Source organism: Heterodontus francisci, chromosome 2 (assembly GCF_036365525.1).
Source record: "Heterodontus francisci isolate sHetFra1 chromosome 2, sHetFra1.hap1, whole genome shotgun sequence".
NCBI classification, from domain to species: Eukaryota; Metazoa; Chordata; class Chondrichthyes; order Heterodontiformes; family Heterodontidae; genus Heterodontus; species Heterodontus francisci.
Window position 1 is genome coordinate 77,539,741 of NC_090372.1, and position 23,320 is coordinate 77,563,060.

Below are 23,320 nucleotides of genomic sequence, written 5' to 3' on the forward strand. Positions count from 1 at the left end.
TCCTCCCACCACCAAAAGACTTGCAGGTTGATAGGTAAATTGGCCATTATAAATTGCCCCTAGTATAGGTAGGTGGTAGGGGAATATAGGGACAGGTGGGGATGTGGTAGGAATATGGGATTAGTGTAGGATTAGTATAAAAGGGTGGTTGATGGTCGGCACAGACTTGGTGGGCCGAAGGGCCTGTTTCAGTGCTGTATCTCTTAATAAATTAATATTAAGAAGTGACAATCTCAATAAGCCATTCCTTTGTAATAAACTGACAATGCCAGTGATGCCCTTTCCTTCCATTTTAATCATAATAATCAATATGGGGACTTTGTATAGCCAAGCTCTAACTGTAGTGCTAAGCACCAACACTAATGCACTGAATGGGAAGTGGAGTCAAAGTGCTCTGACATATACAGCTTTCAAGAAATAATAACAAGTATTTAAACTAAAAAAATGTGCTGTTGTGGTAACAAAATGCACTCAACATAGATGTTCAGCCATCATACTTGTACTAACCATATGGTTATTCCCCTTTATTCAGCAAGGGTTACGGGATATCTTGAGCCTGTAATTTAAACTACTGGATCTAACACTCTAACATTTGAGAGACTTGGGGTTGCTAACCCCACCAGGATTACTCGGGAGTCTCCCGGAATGAGTGATTGGACAACCCAGGAAAAGTGTTCCTTGTACGCACAGTTCACTCTGCACAGTACCCTGGCTGTCGTGGCCAGCAACCAAACAGTATTCCATGGACTCTGCTGGTTGTCTCAATACCAAAAATGCAGTTTGTTGCACTTCTAATGACGATACATTGATAATGGAGAGTGCTTCTGCAGAGTGTGCAAGGGAAAGGTAACGGTGCTAGAGATTAAATCTATAAATTAGTTTAACGTGTAAAGGTTTGATGTAACTTATATAAACTAGGTATTGCAGAAAGACAAAACAGGAAAGCAATGCCCTAATTAAGGGGTCCTTATTAACAGACTCAACAAAAACTAACGCTCTGGAGAAATTCTTGAAAGTTTTATGAAAAAAACTTTGAGAAATGCAATTTTCTTTGTATTTTGTGTTCAAGTGAAAGTAGTAAGAGCTTGTGAAAAGAAAGAAAGACTTGCATTTACATAGTGTGTCACACACATCAGAAGTACGATGCTACAACATTCACGGACTATCTTTGAAGTGTTATGAAAAAACAGACGTTGTCTGAAAAAAAAATGAACCTTTATTTTGAAAAGTCAACAATGGTTCAAAACGATCACTGAAGAAAAAAAAGTAATAGCCTTTTGTGTATTCAAACAGTCTGACAAAGACTAAGGACAAATCTTCAAAGCCAAAATGTGTTAATGTAGCCCATCTTATCCCTATCCTAAAAACATTCCAGAATTGAATGTCTTCTTCTAAAACAAAGGAGGTGTGAAGTAGCCATGTCCTGGGCCATTGAGTGATCACCATGGGAGGGAACCAGAGTGCCCTCTAACAGGATGTGAGAGGTGACACAGTTTTACCTTAAAATAAAGACAACCAGAGAAAGAGATAGACAGGGAGAGAGAGACACAGAGGGGGGGGGGGAAGAAAGAGAGAGAGACAGAGAGAGAGAGAGAGAGAAAGAGAGAGAGAGAGACACACAGAGAGAGAGAAACAGAGAAAGACCCAGAAGGTGAAGCTACTTGTAGCAGCTGGCATTCTAGTGAGCCAGAAAGCACATGCCCCGCTGAAAATTTCTGACATCTACAATATACAGCAGAGAGAGCTGGAAGTGACCCACCATCTTCAACAGAACCTTCAATCAACAGAGAAATCTGCAATCATTTTAGGCCTGCAACCATCTAGAACTTGAGTCTCAAGAGAATCCCCCACTAAAAACTACCTTCCTCTTTCCCTTCTCTGTTTCATCTTGTGTGTGTGTGTGTGTGTGTGTGTGTGTGTGTGTGTGTGTGTGTGTGTGTGTGTGTGTGTGTGAGAGTGAGAGAGAGTGAGTGAATGCGAGAGTGGATGCGGTTGTGACAATTTTGGGATAAGGCGTATTGATCAATAAACAATTGACTTTCTGTTTTTAACACCTACAAGAATACCTGTCTCTGTCTGCTTATTTGAAAGATAAAACACCAAGGCGCTAAATTCTAATAGAAATACACATGCTGCGGTCAGGTGGGGAGTTGAACCATGGAACGCACATCACACCATGTGGCCGTAATAAATTGGGGGCTCAAAGCCAGGATCTAAACCACCAAACAAGAGATTTGGCAAACAGGAGGAAAAGTGACCTCTAAAATTGTAGAAAAATAAACAAACAGGTTTTCTCGTATTCTTCTGTTTTTTTTCTCTATGGTGCCAGAAACAAAAAAGATAGCCATGTTTAATGCTAAGGTGGTTGTTGAGTAGGGAGAGATATCCATGGTAAGTTAAACAAATTAAGTGTTTAAGATTTAAAAAGCTTAATTACAGAGGTGGGAATCACTTTCGGACAAAAAGCAAAGAAACCTGAACTGGTGAAAAGTCTAACCAACCATTTTAAACTTCCCCCTGAACTAGAAGATGATAGCATGGAGCCAGAGCCTGATAAAATAATTCTAGCTGCAATTCAGTTACAGTTGAAAAGGGAAGAGCTTCAGCTTCAAAGGAAAATGGAAGAAAGGGAGTTACAGCTTCAAAAGGAAAAAGGAAAGGAAAATGCAATTGAAAAGGAAGAATTGCAGTTTCAAAGGGAAAAAGAGGAAAGAGAGATGCAAAGAGCAGAAGCAGCAAGAAGGGTTGAGTTAAAGAGACTGCAAACCCAAAATAAAAATGCTGCCAGTCACTCAAACCTTATCCCCAATTCACAGCAAAACTTTGATGTGTCGAGACACTCAAGACGAGTGCCAAAATTTAATGAGGAAGAGATTGAATGTGGTTAAAATTTCTCATTTGAGAAAATAACTAGCAGGCTAAAATGGCTGAAAGAGTTCTGGACTCTCCTCTTATAAGTTGGGTTCGTGGGTTACACTCATGAAGCTTTTCCTCTGTTATCAGAAAAAATATCCTCTGATTATGAACAAACCAAAACTGCAATTCTAAATGCATATGAGCTGGTACCAGAAGCAGATAGACAGAAATTCCAGAACATCCAGAAAATACCCACACAGACTTGCATTGAATTCGAAAGAATCAAACATATGGCTTTTGATCGCCGGATATGGTCTCTTAAGCTAGAATGCTCATATAAAAATTTGAGAGAACTGATGTTGTTGGAAGAGATTAAAAACAGCATTCTACGTAGCATAAGAACCCACATTGAAGAACAAAGAGTCACAAGAGTAAGGGAAGCAGCAAAAATGGCTGATGACTATGAATTAATACATAAATCCCTACCTCTGAATAAATTCGGGTCTAGTAACTCATAGAAACTAGGGAGAGATAGCAGGGATGCAGAGGCGGCTCGAGAGAAAAAGAAAACAGGGAAAGAAAATCTGACCAGTCTCCAAATTGTAAAAGAAGGAACCCAGGGGATAAAGCAGTAAGGGTCCGCCCGACATGTTTCCAGTTTGGCAAATCTGGACACGTCCAGGCCAATTGTCGGTATGCCAAAAAACCAGCAGGAGGGGCTGCAGTCAAGCCTGTGTCTGTGGCTTTGAAAGTGATAAGCCTGTGTTCTAATATAACACAAGAGCAGAGCACATATCAGAATCTTTTGCACAAAGGAAAAATGACTCCTTTTGTGTCCCAGGCACCAGACAAAGAGATAATCATCTTCAGGGATACTGATGGTTTTCAAACCCTACTGGCAGCCAAACTGACAGAAATGCCATCAATAAGCAGAACTAATACCACGATATTAATAAAGGGGCTTACGGGCAAATGCTTGAAGGTTCCCTTAGTTAAAATTTACCTACAGAGTAAATTGGTCATTGGGATAGTGACAGTCAGAATCATTCCAAGATTACCCGTGCAGGGGGTAGGCCTATTGCTGGGCAATGACTTGGCAGGAAACATAGTATTGTACCAAAGAGTCTAGAGCAGTCCATAGAGACTGGAAGACTGAGGGTTGCATGTGTAAAGTGGTGTGACCCGAAACTGCCTTACTGTTTCTTTTCCCTCTTTCGAAACCCAAAAAACATAAACATGAAATCCAAGGAATTTAATTTTTTTCCCTTTTGGGGGAGGAGTCATGCACATCTGAAGTGGAATGGTACAACATTCACGGACTAACTCTGAACAGTTATGAAAAAACAGACTTTGAAAAAAATGAACCTCTATTTTAAAGAGTGAACAATGGTCCAAAATGGCCACTGAAGAAAAAGGGGATTAGCCTTTTGTGTATTCAAACAGTCTGACAAAGACAAAGGACAAATCTTCAAACCCAAAAGGTGTTAATGAAACCCATCTTACACCTATCCTAAAAACATTCCAGAATTGAATGTCTTCTAAAACAAAGGAGGGGTGAAGTAGCCATGTCCCGGGCCATTGTGTGATCACTACAGGCAACAAACCAGGAGTATCTCCTAACAGGAGGTGAGAGGTGACACAGTTTACCTTAAAACAAAGACAGCGTCAGAGAGAGAGAGGCAGACAGAGAAAGAAAGAGCCGACCTAGAAGGTGAAGCTACTTGTAACATCTGGCATTCCAGTGAGCCAGAAACCACATGCCCTGATGACAAAATCCAACATCTACATTAGACAGCAGAGAGAGCTGGAGTGACCCACCATCTTCCACAGAATCTTCAATAAAGAGAGAAATCTGCAATCATTTTAGTCCTGCAACCATCTAGAACTTGAGTCTCAAGAGAATTCAACAGGTTTATCATAATCTTTCTCCCCCACTAAAACCACCTTCCTCTTTCCCTTCTCTATCTGTTTCATCTTGTGTGTGCACGAGTGAATGCGTGAGTGGATGTGGTTGTAACGGCGACAATTTCGGGATAAGGCGCATTGATCAATAAACTTTGTTTTTAAAGCCTACAAGAAAACCTGTCACTGTCTGTCATTTGAAAAATAAAACACCAAGGGGCTAAATTCTAATATAAATACACTTGCTGCAGTCAGGTGGGGAGTTGAACAGTGGGAACCACCCATGTCACACCACTAGGCTGTAACAAGTACTTTTCATGACCACTGGATGTCTCAAAGCACTTTACAGCCAATGAAGTACTTTTGAAGTGTAGTCACTGTTGTAATGTAGAAAATGTGGCAGCCAATTTTGCACACAGCAAACTCCCACAAACAGCAATGTGATAATGACAAGGTAATCTGTTTTTATGATGTTAATTGAGGGATAAATATTGGCCAGGACACTGGGGATAATTTCCCTGCTCTTCTTTGAAATAGTGGCATGATATAGTTTACATCCACCCAAGCAAGCAGATGCAGCCTCAGTTTAATGTCTCATCTGAAAAACAGTACCTCCAACAGTGCAGCACTCCCTCAGTACTGTACTAGAGTGTTTGCCTTGATTTTTGTGTTCCAGCCCTGGAATGGGACTTAAATCCGGAACCTGGTGACTCAAGAGGTGACAATACAACAACTGAACCACAGCTGACACAGGATTTAAATTCAAAACCATGATTGGTCCACATAGCATAAGCAGGGATTAAATTTTATTAAATGCAATAATGTCTTCTTCAAATTAATACAGGCAGCATGTTGGTGAGGCAGCTTTTGACTCAACAACAACTTCCATTTTTATAGCGCCTTAACATTACAAAATATCCCAAGGTGTATTCCCAAACAAAATTTTACACCAAGCCATTTAAGCCGATATTAACACAGATGGCCAAAAACTTAGGCAAACAGGTAAGTTTTAAAGGAGAATCTTAAAAGGAGAGGTGGAAAGGTTTAGGGAGGGAATTTGAAAGTTTCAGGTCTAGGCAGCTGAAGGCACAGCCTCCAATGGTGGAATGGTGAAATTTAGGGATGTGCAAAAGGTCAGAATTGGAGGAGAACGGAGATCTCAAGGAGGGGTAGTACGGCTAGAGGAGGTTACAGAGATAGACGGGGCTTAGCCATGGAGGGATTTGAAAACAAGAACAAGAATTTTAAAATCAAGGTGTTGCCAGGCAAGAGCCATTGTAGATCAGGTGTGATGAGTGAATAGGACTTGTGCAAGCTAGGCAGCAGAGTTTTAGATCAGCACAAGTTTACAGAGGGTGCAATGTCGGAGGATGACTAGGATCAGATTGGAAATGTCGAGTCTAATGGTAACAAAGGCATGGATGAGGTCTTCAGCAGCAGATGAGCAGAGGCAGGGGTGGAGTTGGCTGATGTTATGGAGGTGGAAGTAGGTGGTCTAGGTGATGGAGACAATGTGAGTTAGAAGCTCAGTTCAGGATCTACTAGGATGCCAAGTTTGCAAACGGTCTGATTCACTCTCACATTGGCCAGATAGAGTGATGAATTCAGTGACTAGACAATAGAGTTTGTGGCAGGGATTGAAAACATTGGCTTCAGCCTTTCCAATATTTAATTTTAGAAAATTTCTGCTTATCTAATATTGGATGTTGGACAAGCAGTATGACAAATCAGTGGCAGTGGACAAATAGAGAATCTGTGTGTATTGTTGTGTATTGTAAAGTTCATAAAATTGCACAAAACATTTAGTTAGAACTTACTTATATTGACGTTTTTGCAGAATCAGTAGAATTTACTTGGTGTTTCTCACTGCAGTTGTTACTGTAGGAACATCAGAGGAATAATTTTCATTTAAACATGACTTATGCTAAACATCTATTCTTTTGTGTTCTTCCTTTGATTTATCAGATATGTCACAATTCACTTCACTGATATGTTTGTATTCTACAAGACAAAAACAAATATTTTGCACTTGGTGATGTTAGATGTCAGATAGTACAGCAACATTTGCAGTGGGCAAATGTCACATGATCGAATATCACATGATGCAACCTCCAGAAACTTCCAACCAGCGTGAGTAATCCTAATGTGACTTGAATAAAGCGCCCAGAGTTGGGGGCACTTATGGAACTATACACCAGAATAAAACACCACCTTCAAACAGAAAAAAATAGTAAAATATTACTGTAACTTCACTGATTACTACTATAGTAATGCTGGATTCAAGTTACAGTAGCATATTACTGGCATGTATTGTGGCTTTTAAAATTTAAACCCAATTTTGGGCTGGATCAATATACTTCACTAAGTCAAAGGTTGTGGGTTCAAGTCCCCCTCCAGGACTTGAGCACAAAAAAATTTGGACTGACACCCCAGTGCAGTAATGAGGGAGTGCTGCACTGCCTTTCAAATGTTAAAACCAAGGTGCCAACTGCACTCAGGTGGATCAAAGAAAAATGGGGCAGTTTATCCCAGGTGTCCTGGCCAATATTTATCCCTCAATCAACATCACAAAAACAGATTATCTGGTCATCATCACATTGCTGTTTGTGGGAGCTTCCTGAGCACATACTGGCTGCTGCATTTCCTACATTACAAAAGTGATTTCACTTCAAAAGTACTTCATTGCCTGTAAAGCGCTTTGAGATGCCCAGTGGTTGTGAAAGGTGCTAAATAAACGCAAGTCTTTTTTTCCTTATAGTATTTAAATCCTAGTCCCAAAAATCCTTTCTAATGCTGTCCCAAAATCACTTGGCCCTGCTCCACTGCTACAGACACCTGGGCCGGAATTTTACGCCACCCCGATGAGCCAGATGGTGACGGGGGGGATGGCATAAAATGGAGCTGGAGGCCCCACTTTACGTAGGGCAGGGGGAGGTGAAAAACGGGCCACCCACCTCAGGCTAATCAAGGCCCTTAAGATGCTAATTAACGGCCACTTAAGGGCCCTCACTCATCTCCATGCAGATTTTACGCATGGCAAGCTGGAGTCCTGGAGACGGCAAAGGCCTCCCGGTAAAAGCTGGAGGTCTTTCAGAGCCCAGGGTGCCCACCACCCCCGCTTTCCCAACCACCCCCGCTTTCCCAACCACCCCCAGGAACCAAGACCCCCCCTCTTGCCTCCAAACAACCACCCTTGCCTCGCCAGGGCCTGACCAATTACCCCCACTGAGGCAACCAAAACTCACCTTGGATCCCGGCTCCCAGGCATCCTCTGTGGTGGAGGTCCGAAGAAGGATCACTGACCCGAAACGTTAACTCTGCTTCTCTTTCCACAGATGCTGCCAGACCTGCTGAGTGGTTCCAGCATTTCTTGTTTTTATATCCTCTTTGGTTGGCTGGGCTGCAGTCCCAGCAGTGACTACTGCTCCCAGTGGTGCTGCAGGGACTATGAGCTGCCAGCCCGCTGATTGGCCGGCAGCTCAATGAGGCGGAACTTCCTCCCTCAAGCTGGTTGAAGTCCCACCTCAGAACAATTAAAGCCTGGGGACGAGTAAAATGCGGGTCGGATCTCCAGACGAGGTGGAAGCGGGTTTGCCACCAACTTTTATGTCAGTGACCAGCTCCCGTCCGCCCAACCTAAAATCCAGCCCCTGAGGTCTACAACAGCCATTCACTTCCCACCCCAACCTATACCCCAGGAAACCTTCTCTGCACAGGCACTGTTGACCCAATTGAAAAGTGCAAGTCAGGCTGACTTCAGTCCGATTATCAGATGGACAGAAATCAGAGGGAAAAAAAACCTCGGCGAATGAGTCTCTGCAAAAACATTTCCAACAGCTCCTACCCACATAATTTGCCAATTCTCTGGGTCCCGGTTCACAAGGGAAGAACAGACACTCGGCTGAGGCAGAAGGTGCTCCCCAGTCAGGGCAGAGCAGTGTGGTGTAAGACTATCACCCTCAGCAGCGGGGGCTGGAAGAGTAAAACTCGAGAGAGAGAAATGAGAAAAGCAAAATTATTCACAGAAAGAACGGGGAACCTTGGGTTGATAGCCCAGATATAAGCGGCATCCTGTCCCTTTAAATCACAGTATTAAAATCCAGGCCCTTACTCAATTCAAGACCACCTCCCCGCTCCAAGCCTCCAGCACAGAAAGGGTCTCTCGGGATGCACCAAACTCACCCGGCTTTGAGAAACGAAGAGCTGCGGACTTTCCCCCGAGCTTCCTCCTCAATCATCCGCTACTTCCTCAATCCGCCGCTTTTTCCTGTGCCCCGGGCCAGGGAGATTACACAACTGAACAAGACAGGGAAGTGAAACCTGGAGCAGTCGCTGAGACAGGAGCTCATCCAGCATGGGTCAAGTTACACATGCTTCATTTTAACAGATAGTCAATAACCTGTACCACTCTACAAATACTGTGCATGGCAGAAACCCAATTTTCTGATATTAAAATTGAGCAGATAAACAGCATCAACTGTTTGCATTGATGTTGTGCCTTTAACCCTAGAAACCAAAGACATCTCGCACAAAGGTAAATAAGGTAAACAGATGCCGGAGCTACAAAAGCAGAAATTGGGAAGGTTGATCGAAGCTTTGTTCAAAGAGATAGGTTTTGAGAAGGTTTTTAAAGGTGGGCAAATAATGTAAAAAAAGGTGGACAAATTTAGGGAGAGAGTTGTAGAGAAGAAAGCCTTTGCATCAGCTAGCATCAGAGAAAACAAAGACATGCATTTATATAGCACCTTTCAGGGCCTCAGGATGTCCCAAAGCGTTTTATATCTAATGAAGAATGTTTGAAGTATAGTCACTGTTGTAAACGTAGAAAATGCAGTAACCAATTTGTGCACAGCAAGCTTCCCAAATCAGGAATAAAATAAATGGCCAGATCATTTTGGCACAGGCACAGTGGGCTGAATAGCCTCCTTCTGTACTGTACCATTCTATGATACCATCATCTGTTTAAGGTGTTGGTTGAGGGATCAATGTTTGCTCCTTTGTTAACAAAGACCTGAGAAGCTAGGGAGTAAACAAGCATACTGGGTGCTGATGTTTATTGATTTGGAGGTTACCATTGGTACCAACAAGGCTGTGTGAGCTGCTTGACACTCCATATGAACTGAAATCTTCGAACATTTCATTCAAAATTGGTCAATAGAATTAAGGAGATGTCTTTGAAAATGAAGGATATATAAGAAGGTGTTTTCACACTAAAGTCTCAGTTTTCTGTTCTCAATCCTTAGTTCTTAATTTAGTTCTAGTCCTAATTCTTGTACTAGTCCTTGTAATAGAAGGTGTAAGATTTGATAAGATAGGGATGTTTTATACCCTCTTCTAAGGTGGAAACAGACTTGGCAGCATAACAGCTTGTTGTGAATCGACTTTATTGAGATAAAGGTAAGGACAAGTTTGTTAAGTTCTCAGATAAACCATCGTCACAAACTCAGGCAGTAATTAACAGTCTAACTCAGATAATACCTGTATTAGAGACTGGACGGCAGAGTGCACAACTCTTTCTCTTGCAGCTTTGGGTCCTCAAGCTTTTGGCTCTCTCTCTCTCTCTCTTGTAGTTTCTCTTCCTGTTGTTCAAACTTCTCTGACGTAGAGTAGTAAGGAATGGACTTCTTTTGTCCTGGCAGCTTTACAGTTAACTCTCCCAATCAGTGATTAGTCTTGTATTAAAGGATGCCTTTCTTAATCAACCAAGGATCGTTTTGTGATGGTTGCTAACCTTGCAGATTTGCACAAGTAGTACACAAAGGAGTCTTTGTGTTGACTACTTTATTTCAATGCTTTTACTTTTCGAGGATGCCTTCTCTCACTACAAGACAAATCTACACAGAAGCTGTTTTCACTGTCTGCTCTCACGGTCTCAATTTTGCTGCATAATCTCCCAGAATTGCTCTGCCTTGACATCTTGTCTATGCTGTTCCCTATTTCCACTTTATCATACTACAAAGAAGGGTTCTAATAAAACTAAATGTTAGTTTGTGATAATTAGTTAGTTGTTAGTTTATAGTAGCTGGATTTTATCAATCAGTACACTGGTTAGTAACTTTTAGCAACCTAATAATCTTGCATTCCCCCAGTTGAGGGGGAGATATCCTTATCAACCCCTCATTAATTATTTTACTATTTTCAAGAAAAGCCGTGAGCTCTAAGCTTCGTGTTTTGTAATGCACTTCTCGCACAAGGCACCTCAAATAGCAAAGCATGAAGAGTCCTACTGCTAACAGTATGGCCTGGGTTAGTATCATAAACATAGACAGAGTCCAGAGCCATGGGTGTTGGCCTACATTATATACAGTCTCCCACCACTGGTGGTTGCCTAGCTGTTGTATTTCCTGTATTCCGCGGTCATTGTTCTGCATGATTCTTGCTAAGTGTTTCTGTGAGGTGGTGATCCTTTCTATTCCAAGCAGTAGTGCTGGCTGCTGTACTGATACCCAACAATTCCCCTTCCTTGATTCTAACCCATCGAATCGTGATGGTAACATCCATGGATCCATGGCCCAATGACACTGGTCACAAAAGCATTATATTACATGCATTACAATATCACAATACTTCCATCATGCATGGACTTAAAAGATTCTCCGGCTCTCTCTTCACCTGTATCCATCTTGTGGATAGTTCTTACTAAATATTATTATTTTTCTAGCCCTCCAACTATCTTTCTGAACTTTAATTTTACTCCCTCTTAGCATTACCAATGTGTTTAATTTATCCTGATTATTGTAAAGTCATTTTTCTCTATGGAGTATGTGTTAATGCCTTGATAATGTAAATGTTGTCTCACTCTACTGGCCACCTTAACCATTTCATGTTTGTCAAGTAGGTGAACGTGTGTGAGACCCCGTTCTTCAGTGCATTTCACCATGCATTTTGCATGTCAGTTGCTTTACATGTAACAAATCACATCTGCACACTTGCACCGGTATCCCAGTATCATGCCACACATTCTTGACTCTCAGGTAATCTTATCAAAGGATCAAAGAGGTAGGGGGTGGTGATAGTGGTGGTCTGTCTGAGATCTTTGCTTACCTCCCCCTGCATGGTTTCGATGTCTCAGGTAGTGTCCAGACTATCAAATGTAGCTCTCTTTAAAAAAAACTCATAGGTAAGGATACAAATATCTCCAAGAGAAAACTATCAAATTACCAGTCTTATCTATACTTTCCTGACATTCACAGGAAAGTTCTAGACTTCTTGGAAGTTCCACACTATACTAATTTAATAGTTTAAATTCTCATTTCGCCATTGTTTATCCCTAAAATGCCTTTATTAGCTCCTGCCAAATCCCATCAATTATAATTCTATTTCATTTTGAGCTTTACAGTCCAATATTCATAATATCTTTAAAGCAGAAATCAAACATTCCCATTTGATTCCAGGCATTACCATATTTTGTTTGTTTTTTTCTCTATCTTAAATGACATTTTAATTTTTTAAAAGTAACTTGCTAAATTACACTGGATTTTTGACATCTTAAATTATTCCGAATTCAAGTAACAGTGTTGCTGGGGTGACAGGTTTTGTTACTATTCCATTTAATTTCTCCCCAAAAGAAACTTTGTTTTTTTTTTAATACTTGGGAACGACCTAGACAGCTTTTTCATCATTTTTTTTGTTGAATGAAATTTTGACTATCCCCTTAAATGTCAAATAAATTCCCCTTTGAGTGCTTTAAATAACCACTCATATCAATTTAATTTTGTTTATCGATTCCAATTTCTTATGCCCAGGCTTGGTGGTATTGCAGAGTTTTTTTTTACATTAAAGACAGAAGTGCTTGCAACTGTCTCTCCTTCTCAAGCACGTTGTCTTGGAAGATAACAAAGGACACAAATTTTTGAAATGGCAAAGCTTTTAGTCCAAATTGTAACTATGCTGTGACATTTGTTGTCTGCAGTTAAGTTCTTAAATTCTTAAAGTTGCTGGATCTCTTGCTGTGGCATCAGTTCTCATGTGGCCCTGGAAACCATTGTCACCGGTTTGAAAAAAACACAAAGAATCCATTGTGGCTTTGCCCCTGAGCCCATTGGGTTAATTTGTCCAATTATATCTGTCAATTTAAAATTTTAAAATTAAAGGTGTCCAAGATATACATTTTACTCCCAGCAATGCAAAAATTGTGTGGTGGATTAAATGAAAAACAACAGCTGCAGCGGGGTTAATCTCTTTGCTTGTCTTCAAGGGGGTGGAGCAAAACATTCTCAGATGCATCACTTTACGTAACTTTTTTTTAGAAAAAACTTTCTCAATTGTAAAAGAAGTAAACTCCACTTTAAATTGTGTTTTCTTCCAATTCTATTTGGTATCCTTAGGGTTTGAAAACAACAAAATCATTAGTAACATTATCAATGTCAAAGGAACTCCACGGGTTTCTTTTGATCCAACAAAGATGATTCCAAATTCCAATTCACGGCAATAAACATTTAAAATTTAAAACTGCCGATGTTATATGAGCGAGCCTTATTTCTGTAATTAAATGCTCCCTCAAAACTTGTCATAATTACTTGGAGTTCATTGTGGCCACCAATGAAATTCCAGTTTTTCTCAACTTAACAGGTTAGTTAACCTTAATAGTATGAACTTAATTTAGACTTATTAACTTATAATACTTATTAACTACACACAGAACAGAATAGCATGTGCCTTTTTAAAGAAAAGGTAAATTACGTCATTTTTCTTGTTCTTTTTCAGGCACCTTTTCAAATGACTGGAATAAAACCAAAAACTAAAGAAAAAGTTATTTACATTCTTCCAACAAAAGATTTAACACCAGCTTCTTCCACGAACTTAAAACAGACAGAATCTTTCCCATCTCCTTTGTTATCCTTCTTTCCCTTAATATCCAATTCCCGATGTTTGCTACTTAAAAAAAGTCAGTAAGACATGTCTTTAATTTAAACTGCAAAAAAAAACAAGAACAGATTTTAAACTTTGGTCCAATTAAAATTCAAATTGGATTTCTGCCAGGTATCTTCAGACCTTCAAGGCTGAAGCCTATCTCTAACATAATTGTTCATTGCCTTTTCACAGTTGCAAAACCAACTTTTAAAATAAAAATAAAAACTTTAATTTAAAATAGAATTAAATGTTTATATCCCATTTCTGGGTGCACAATCTTAAATTGAAATGAACACACTCAACAATCACTTTCACACTTACTCATTCCAAACAACTTAGAAAAATTTATTCCTGTAATGGATTATGAATTCAAAGTACCAAAAATCTGTGTTAAATTCCTTGTCCCAATCCCAAGGAACACGCAGGTTCAACTAGTTCACAAACAAAACATGACTCAAGGTTCCCACAAAAATATATACGTGTAAAAATAGAACATGTAACAGACTCATGCTTTCAATATTAAAGCAAAGGATTAATGACTGGTGGCTTGACACAAGCTACACAGATAAAGACGGTCATTCATGGAAGCTTCCAACATTCACACATTCGAACAAAAGTCACAGTAACTTTCTTTTACTCGCTTTAAATTTGACGAAAGGCATCTTAAGTTGTCCCTCTCTCCTCATTCTGATAACTCTCACTTTCCCACTCCAGCTCTCCCAATCTACGTTCTAACCACCATCTTCATAGGAGGCCGAGACAATGCCTCCCATGGTTACTGCAGACACAATTGCCCGTTGTCTCCCCAATCTTCTCTGCAGTTCCAAATCTTTTTTGAAGCATGCATTCTCCTCCTCCCTGTTGTTTCAACTGACTTTTATTTTCCTGAGCATTGACCATGGCTGTACCAGCGTTCAGGTTAGAGACATGCTGCTGCTGTAACAGAGCAGTCGTACACTTGTGGCACAGCTCCAAATCTCGAACCGGCTGGTTCAGTCGCTCAACCTCTTTAACTTTCTGAGTAGTGGTCTCTTGGATCCGCTGAGTGCTGCAAGTCAGAAGGTTTTTTGCCTTCTCTATCTTTACCTTCTTCTGGCCTATCTTATCTTGAATGAATTCTATAACTTCCTTGTATTTCTGCTTGAAGATCCGTTTAACATCTTTAGACAACATGACTTTATTATTCTCTTCGTATATTCTCTTTTCAGTGCCTTTGGATCATAGGTGGGTCCTTTAAGGTCTCCACACTCCCCAAAAGGGTTTTCCCTCCCAAGATGTGTGTTGGCCGGTCTCGCAAACTCGAGATCCTTCCTCTCTCCTGAAAAGCGTTCACAACGGGCCAAGTCCCGTCTGGGCTGCCACTTTGTAAGATTCGATAAGATAGGGATGTTTTATACCCCCTTCTAAAGTGGGAACAGACTTGGCACAACAGCTTGTTGTGAATCAACTTTATTGAGATAAAGGTAAGGACAAGTTTGTTAAGTTCTCCGATAAACCATCGTCACAAACTCAGGCAGTAATTAACAGTCTAACTCAGATCATACCCGTATTAGAAACTGGACGGCAGAGCGCACAACTCTTTCTCTTGCAGCTTTGGGTCCTCAAGCTTTTGGCTCTCTGTGTCTCATAGTTTCTCTTCTTGTTGTTCAAACTTCTCTGCTGTACAGTAGCAAAGACAGGACTTCTTTTGTCCTGGCAGCTTTACAGTTAACTCCCCCCTCTCCCAATCAGTGATTAATTTTGTATTAAAGGATGCTTTTCTTAACCAACCAAGAATTGTTTTGTGATGGTTGTTAACCTTTCAGATTTGCACAAGTAGTACACAAAGGAATCTTTGTGTTGACTACTTTATTTCAATGCTTTTACTTTTCGAGGATGCCTTCTCTCATAACAAGACAAATCTATGCAGAAGCTGTTTTCACTGTCTGCTCTCACAGTCTCACCCTTTTGCTGCAAGTAAGCATTTTAAAACTTGACACAAACTCCCAGAATCCCTCTGCCTTGACATCTTGTTTATACTGTGCCCTATTTCCTAAGTTTTTCAACTTTACCTTACTACAAAGAAGGGTTCTAATAAAGTTAGTTTATGATAATTAGTTAGCTGTTAGTTTATAACAGCTGGATAAGAATACTGAGTGCTGATGTTTACTGATTTGGAGTTCACCATCAGTACCAACAGGGCTGTATGAGGTGATTGACACTTCATATTAATTGAACTCTTCAAACGTGTCATTCAAAATTGGTCTATAGAATTAAGGAGATGTTTTGAAAATGAAGGATATATAAGATGGTGTTTTCACACTAAAGTCTCAGTTTTCTGTTCTCAATCCTTAGTTCTAGTCCTAGTTCTTGTACTAGTCCTTGTAGTAGAAGTTGTAGGAGTTCTTTATCGATACATAATATAATTGGCTGTAAGAGCTTTCAGCCACTGTGAGGTTGTGAAAGGTTCTCTATTAGTGCAAGTTCTTTCATTCATTTGCATGCAAGCCCTGGGGAAAGTCTCATGAAGGTGCATCACCTAGGAGGTGTGACTCTCGAGCCTACTGCTCTCAGTTGAGGCAACATCATGGAAGCTCAGTCTTTGCAGTGATTGGTAGCTTTATTGGTGTGTAGAGCAGATCACCACCTAAGAAGCAGCTGGAGACCAGTCCGTCCCTCCACCTCCACTGAAGTATAGACGCAGCTCTGGTGGCAGTAGGGGAAAGAATATACAGCATCCTGCATATTGGCTTCCTAACCTTGGTGACTACGATGCATGCTGTCGGGGCTTTCAGAATCTGATTGATAACATTAAACCAACTATCTTGTGGGGCCACAGATTCAGCACCCAGTGGAATGATGACAGCTGGAGTCCACCTGCCTGGTATTGCTATTCTCTCAGAACAGTAAGCACATTACAGGCATCTGATTAAGAGCATTATGCCAGTGACACTTAGAAGGTGACATCAGATTGCCCAGAACAACCCCCAGAGATGCAACCATCTGAAGCTCCCTGCTGAGAGAGGAGGGTTGAGCCAGTCCCATGACCCTTTTGCAGAGCATGAGCAGCCAACTAACTCTCACGATATTGGCCATCAGGTTGTGCTTAGGAGAAGCACTAACATGGGTGAAAGAAAGGCATTTGTAGACACTTAGATGTTATAAAATAATTGTTTGGCTCGTGTTTACTTTGGATTTTATTGCAATGAAATTATATTGCATTGATTTCTACAATACAACAGTGAATATGCTTTAAAAGTACTTTATTGGCTGTAAAGTGCTTTGAGACATCCGGTAGTTGTAAAAAAAAAGCACAATATAAATGTAAGTCTTGCTTTAAATTTTGTTATTCACAGAATTCAGAGTCATACATGAATAGATGCATTCATTTGGTGTTATCTTATTTATTCAGGTGTGAACAATTGGCACAGTCATATAAGGGTAAAGAGTTGATGTGTTGTCATGTTGTAGAATGGGTAGTGATTGAAGGTATACCTCTATTTGAAATTAGAGAAGGAGGTTGGGCTCAGGTGTCAAAGGTAGACTGTTACACAGAAAAGATAACCTTATTAATGTGGTGTGCTCTGATGTCTCTTGCAGCAGTCGCTGAGGTGTTTTTTCAGTACAGGTCATCGTGTTTCTCCTCTCAATGAGTGCTAGCTTCAATAAAGCCAGGGCCTTCTTGTATCGCAAAGTTATGAAGGGCGCAGCGGACTACAACTATGCATGGCACACAATCTGGAGCATAATGTAGATCTATCAGCGAAAGCGTGCCTTTAAGAATCTGATTGATCTATGAATGACCAACCTTGTACAGGCATGTAACTTCTTGTAGTGCACCTCCACTCTTGGTTAGGTCATTATCCATGGGAGCAGCGGGTAGGTTTATTCACCCATATTGAAGTGATTTCCTTCTCTGAAGAGGTCAGGGAATGCCGAATTTCAAAGGATGAATGCATTGTGATAACTTCCAGCAGAATTTTTCAGCTGGCCTATAAACTGTGTAGTCACCTGATGATCACACACTGCAGTCTTACTGATATTATAAAGATAACCTGTGGCTACCTGAGTTGTGCATGCGCCTTAAAAATTGAGTGTGCTGGCCACCTTCCTAGCCATAGAAAGGGTAGTGCAGGCAGATGAATATGGCTGCAGGTCCTCATGGAGTATTTGGCAGAGCTGCCCTATTGTCTCTTTGGTGAAGTACACTTTTCTTGTAAACATCTCCACACTAAGGTCCTCATATGATACATGTACGTGTTATTGGGGAAGGTGATATCTGGTGGGCTGCATTCTACTTATATGCATCCTGTGCTCCTGCTCCTTAAGTGAATGGGCTAAACTGTGGCAAATGAATTTTAATTTAGACAAATGTAAGATAATCCACATTGGACCTAAACAGGATAAAACGGGGTACTTTCTAAATAGTGAAAAGCTAGAGACAGTGGAGATCCAACGAGACCCGAGTGTCCATGTACATAGATCATTAAAATGTCATAAACAGGTACAGAAAATAATCAAAAAGGCGAATGGAATGTTGGCCTTTATATCTAGAGGACTGGAATACAAGGGAGTAGAAGTCATGCTTCAGCTATACAAAGCCCTGGTTAGACTACACCTGGAGTAGTGTGAGCAGTTCTGGGCACCATACCTTAGGAAAGATATATTGGCCTTGGAGGGAGTACAGTGCAGATTTACCAGAATGATACTAGAGTTCCAAGGGTTAGGTTACAAGGATAGATGACACAAACTAGGATTGTATTCCCTGGAATTTAGCAGGTTAAGGGGGGATTTGAATGAAGTCTTCAAGATATTAAGGGGAACAGATAGAGTAGATGGAAATTATTTCTGCTGCTTGGAGCAGTCTAGGACTGGTGGGGAAAGGGGGAGGGGGGGTCATGGGGAGGGGGGTGGTGGTGACGGGGAGGGTGGAGATGGGCATAATCTAAAAATTAGAGCCAGACCTTTCAGGAGTGAAAATAGGAAACACTTCTACATGCAATGGGTGGTAGAAATTTGCAACTCTCTTCGGCAAATGGCAATTGATGCTAGATCAATTGTAAATTTTAAATCTGAGATTGATATATTTTTGTTATCCAAGGGTATTAAGGGATATGGGGCAAAGGCGGGTATATAGAGTTAGGTTGCTGATCAGTCATGACCTCATTGAATGGCAGAACAGGCTCGAGGGGCTAAATAGCTTACTCCTGTTCCTATATTCCTCCTCCATGATAATAGCATTCAAAGGTAGAGAATACCATATCTGTCCCTGAGAAGCACTCACTATGGGTATGCAGGGAAGAAATTCCACCAATATTCCCACCCTATCAGAAATAGTGAAAAGCAAATTCAAGTCTGTATAGGCAAAAAGAAATCACTGCAAAAAGTATTTCTCTGGTACAGAAATAACTAGTGACGTGCTCCAGACTCGTCTGGCTCAGAAATACCTCCATTCTACCTGGCCCATGTCGCGCTGACAGCAGCTATAATATATATAACTCTCTGTCAAAGTTACTCTGAGTGCATTGCAAGTAGAAAAGCTCAGAGCTGCAGTGTCACTGACTTTCATTGTAATATATGCCAGTCAGGCACTTAGGACTTGACAGGCAGATTGAAGAAATGGCCAAAACATGCAGAAAAAACTGCATAAATGGCTTCTGCCAGATTATCCTCCCACAAAAAGTTACTTGCACCAGAAGTATGCCAAAAACTGTGCCCCCCTTAATTATAGATTTGAGATAATACCTCATTTTAAGTCAAAAGAACATAGCACCTAAAATTTAAAAGCTAAGCAACATGTCTGAATGTGTTATTAATTATAAATGAGCAAATAATTCATATTTAAATAGCCATATATATTCTGTAGTTGACGTATTGTAAATTAATAAACCTTCATCTTAGGTAGTCACCATTTATAATCTCTGCAGAATAGATTATTCCAATATGTTTTGGTGTTTTATACATGGAATTAGAGTGCTCAAAGCAAAGGCAACTACTGTAATCTAGGATAAAACATGATCCTGTACACTTCCAACTGAACTTTTAATATCATCAAAGGTGATATCAGAAAATGAAACTATTGCAGATTGACCACTAGATGGAGTCAGTATGCTACTATTGTACCAATACACAATAGAGGCCTATTTGCATTAGTATGAAGGTCATTAATCTAGGCTAATGTGGTTGAAGGGACAAGGTACTTATCACAACTTCTTCACTGATAATGCTTGGAATAGCCTCTACTGTTTCTCTTAATGGGCTAGAATTTTCTGCCACAATAACGGTGAGATTAAATACGCAATTTGTACAGCAACTCTAAGCAAGGATAAATTCGAGGTTGAGCACAAAAATCCAGAAGTCACTCATCAAGATGTAGGTTTGCAAAACTGGCATCTCGCTGTTTTACTCACCATTCAAATGTATTCAGTGACCTGAAGTTCATGTATTGCACAGCAGATACAAACTAAACTCGCCACAGAAAGTTAGGGTTTGTCCATTCCAGTCTAAGTGTCCTTTTTAACAGTGTGATGAGTCTAAATTACCACCAAAAATCCTCTCTGGCACTGAAAATTAACTTTTATAAGTGTGGAGTCTCATCCCTTTATCTTTTAATTGTAAATTTTCTTAAAATACATATATATAAATTACATTTTTCTCTTTCTGCCTCTTTTTTCTCTCCCTCTTTAATCCAATCTTTCTTTCCCTCCCTATATTTTGCTGTATGTACCTGATTTGACATTGAAGTCTCTATTCTAACTTACGCTCCTGGTTCAGACTCTGCACTGTTCATTTCACAATACTTCACAGTTGTTTGCCCTATTTGCACAGGTCGCAGATACCCTGTAGAGGGCAACGTGCTACTTCAATCTCCCACATACAGCAACCTGCTCTGCAGAAGGTCATGGAAATTAACCAGCTTTGCCACTCATTCACTAGCTACAATAAATTCTGGTTCATTATCTTTACATTAGATTTCTCAACAAAGATACTCTAAAGTAAAACTATTAGCATTAAAGGTAGCTGTAAGGTAATTAAAAGTACAAACACTGGAATACCAAGCCAATTGTGTATTTGTATTTCACATTATGCCAAAAAGCACCAAGCTGAGTGTGTCATATGGGTTACAGAGGAGGCTTGTACATGTTTCAATTCAAATTCTCCAGCCTGTTAACACTGATGTTGCAGCTCTGCACCATTAATTTTCATGAGTTATTGGGCCAGAATTTTCTGTCAAAATAACTGTGACGCTATTCACTGTTATTTTTACATAAATGGTACAGCAAATTCAGTTGAGCAACAGATGGGTGGTTAAATATGACTTTCCAAAAGTTGCTATCGGAAGTGTGCTGCTGCACCGTTAGCCTCACAAAAATGGCATTTTGTTCTCTATCTCACCATTGACATGCATTGAATGATGTAAAGTTGCAGTATTTGTGCAGTAGGTATAACTAAACCCACAACAGATATTTAAGACTTATAAACGTAAGTACCTTTTTAACAATGTGATATGTGTTAATGACTGCCAGGAAACACCACTGGCACCAAAAATTGGTGGTGCAGTGGTTAGCACCGCAGCCTCACAGCTCCAGCGACCCGGGTTCAATTCTGGGTACTGCCTGTGTGGAGTTTGCAAGTTCTCCCTGTGTCTGCGTGGGTTTCCTCCGGGTGCTCCGGTTTCCTCCCACATGCCAAAGACTTGCTGGTTGATAGGTTAATTGGCCATTATAAATTGCCCCTAGTGTAGGTGGTAGGGAAATATAGGGAAGGTGGGGATGTGGTAGGAATATGGAATTAGTGTAGGATTAGTATAAATGGGTGGTTGATGGTTGGCACAGACTCGGTGGGCCTGAGGGCCTGTTTCAGTGTTGTATCTCTAAACTAAACAAAACTAAACTAAATGCAAGTATACAGTCTCATTCTTTCACATTTTCAATTGTTTAGGGAGATTTTTAAAAAGTCAAATATTTAATTTACATTTTTGCATTATTTTTTCTTTCTATCTACTGTCTTTCCCTTAATCCAATCTTTCTGTCCCTCTCTTTATTTCTCTTTGTGTAAATGATTTGACATTGAATTCATCCCCTTTAATTCACTCTCCTTTGCAGTCCTTCCTGTGTTTATTGGTTATTAAGATCTTGAACCTGAAAGCAGATTCCATAGGAATTTCAAAAGGCAACATTTAAGAAGTATTTAGATGAGCACTTGAAACGCCATAGTATACAAGGCTACAGGCCAAGTGCTGGAAAATGGGACTAGAAAGGTTAGGTGCTTGATGGCCGGGACAGACACGATGGGCCGAAGGGCCTGTTTCTGTGCTGTATAACTCTATGACTCATGTACTTGAAGAGGACTAATTTGCAGAGTTATGGAGAAAAGCTGGGGTGTGGGACTAAATTGGACAGCTCTTTCAAGGAGCCAGCATAAGAATGATGGGTCAAATGGTTTCCTTCTGTGCTATAATATTCTGTGATTCGATGATTCTATGTGAATGCTAATGAGCAGTGTGTAAAAAATGTGAAACTGTTTTACTTACTTTTTTTTCTTTTCATTTTTTAACATTTGGCAGAACTATTATGACACTCTGGGTGTGAAATTGGACTTAGTAACATCCGTTGTTTGGGCCACGGTTGTCATTCAGAGGCCAAAATGGCATCCACTGTATGCATGCGTACACTTCTCCCATGAATCGTGCCGGTGCCATCTTGGGGCGGGCATTAGCACTTGCACAGTTAACATCCACCAGAAGTATGCAAAGCAGGCAGATCATGATATCAATCAGCATTCAACACTGATTTGAGGATAGCACTGCCATTTTGGAGCTCAACGGTCCAGCTGATGCCCCCTCTTAAGCTCGCACAGCATTAAATGGGAGAGAGGACAGCCTACCAGTGCTATTTAAAGAGATTATCAACTACTTACCAGTTAGTTGCTGGTTTATTTCTTATGACGTTTGGTACAATTCTACAAGTGTTTGTGACTTTCCATATTTGTTTCAAGTTGCAAAAGTCTGTAGAGAGTGGTGTGGCAGGTAGTGAAGGAATTTATGTTGACTTTAAGGCTTCTACACAAACCAGCTTCTCCCAGACAGAATAGAGCATGACTGGGAGAATAAAGAGAGGCCACACAAAGCAGGACAAGCTGTTAAAACAGGGAAGAGGTGGAGAAGGGCTTTCAGCAGGAGGCCACATCTGCCAGGGTATTCTAGGAGCAACTCTCCTTCCTGCACCTCAGCGAGGAACAGTGTGTGCGAGGCTGATGTTTCAATAAGGATGTCCTCACTGAAATCTGCCACCTGCTACATCACAACAGCAACCTCATTGCAGGGCAAGGACAGCTTTGCCAGTGGCTGTGAAGGTGAATGCAATGATGAACTTTTATGCATTTGGCTCCTTCCAGGTGGGATCTGGAGATATTAACAACATCACACATTTTGCCATCCACTATTGCACATGGGAGATCACTAAGATCCTCCATTCAAAGAGAGCGAAGTACATTTCAGTCTCTTGCCAGAGACCAGCAGTCTGAGTGAGCACGAAGGGTTGCAAGGATTGCAGACTTTCCCATGGTACAAGGTGCCATTTACTGCACGCACGTCACTGCTTTTCCAGTGCTGCATGTTAAATCTGCCTTGTACTGGAACTGAAAGGGATTCTACTCCTGTGATGTCCAGCTGGTGTGTGACCATTGGCAGTGAATCATGCAGGTCAACGCCTGGCATCCTGGCAGCAGT

At 40.7% G+C, this 23,320-nt stretch overlaps 1 protein-coding gene across 6 annotated transcripts in view; it reads right to left on the reverse strand.

The window, feature by feature from the left end:
- The window catches only part of cpvl (carboxypeptidase vitellogenic like), a 120,535-nt gene extending 111,463 nt beyond the window's left edge, over positions 1-9,072 (reverse strand). The window contains exons 1-2 of one of the 6 annotated variants that reach the window (XM_068059468.1): positions 8,941-9,040; positions 6,576-6,636 (exon numbers count right to left, since the gene is read on the reverse strand). Coding sequence is in view for 2 of the 6 variants with exons in the window: in XM_068059459.1 (XP_067915560.1) it covers positions 8,941-8,996 (56 nt within the window). In the remaining 4 variants the exon portion in view is untranslated. Of the gene's footprint in view, positions 1-6,575; positions 6,637-8,003; positions 8,215-8,869 lie in introns of those variants that run through there. The other 5 variants (XM_068059487.1, XM_068059478.1, XM_068059459.1 and 2 more) reach the window with 5 other exon arrangements.
- Between the last annotated feature and the right edge of the window lie 14,248 nt (positions 9,073-23,320).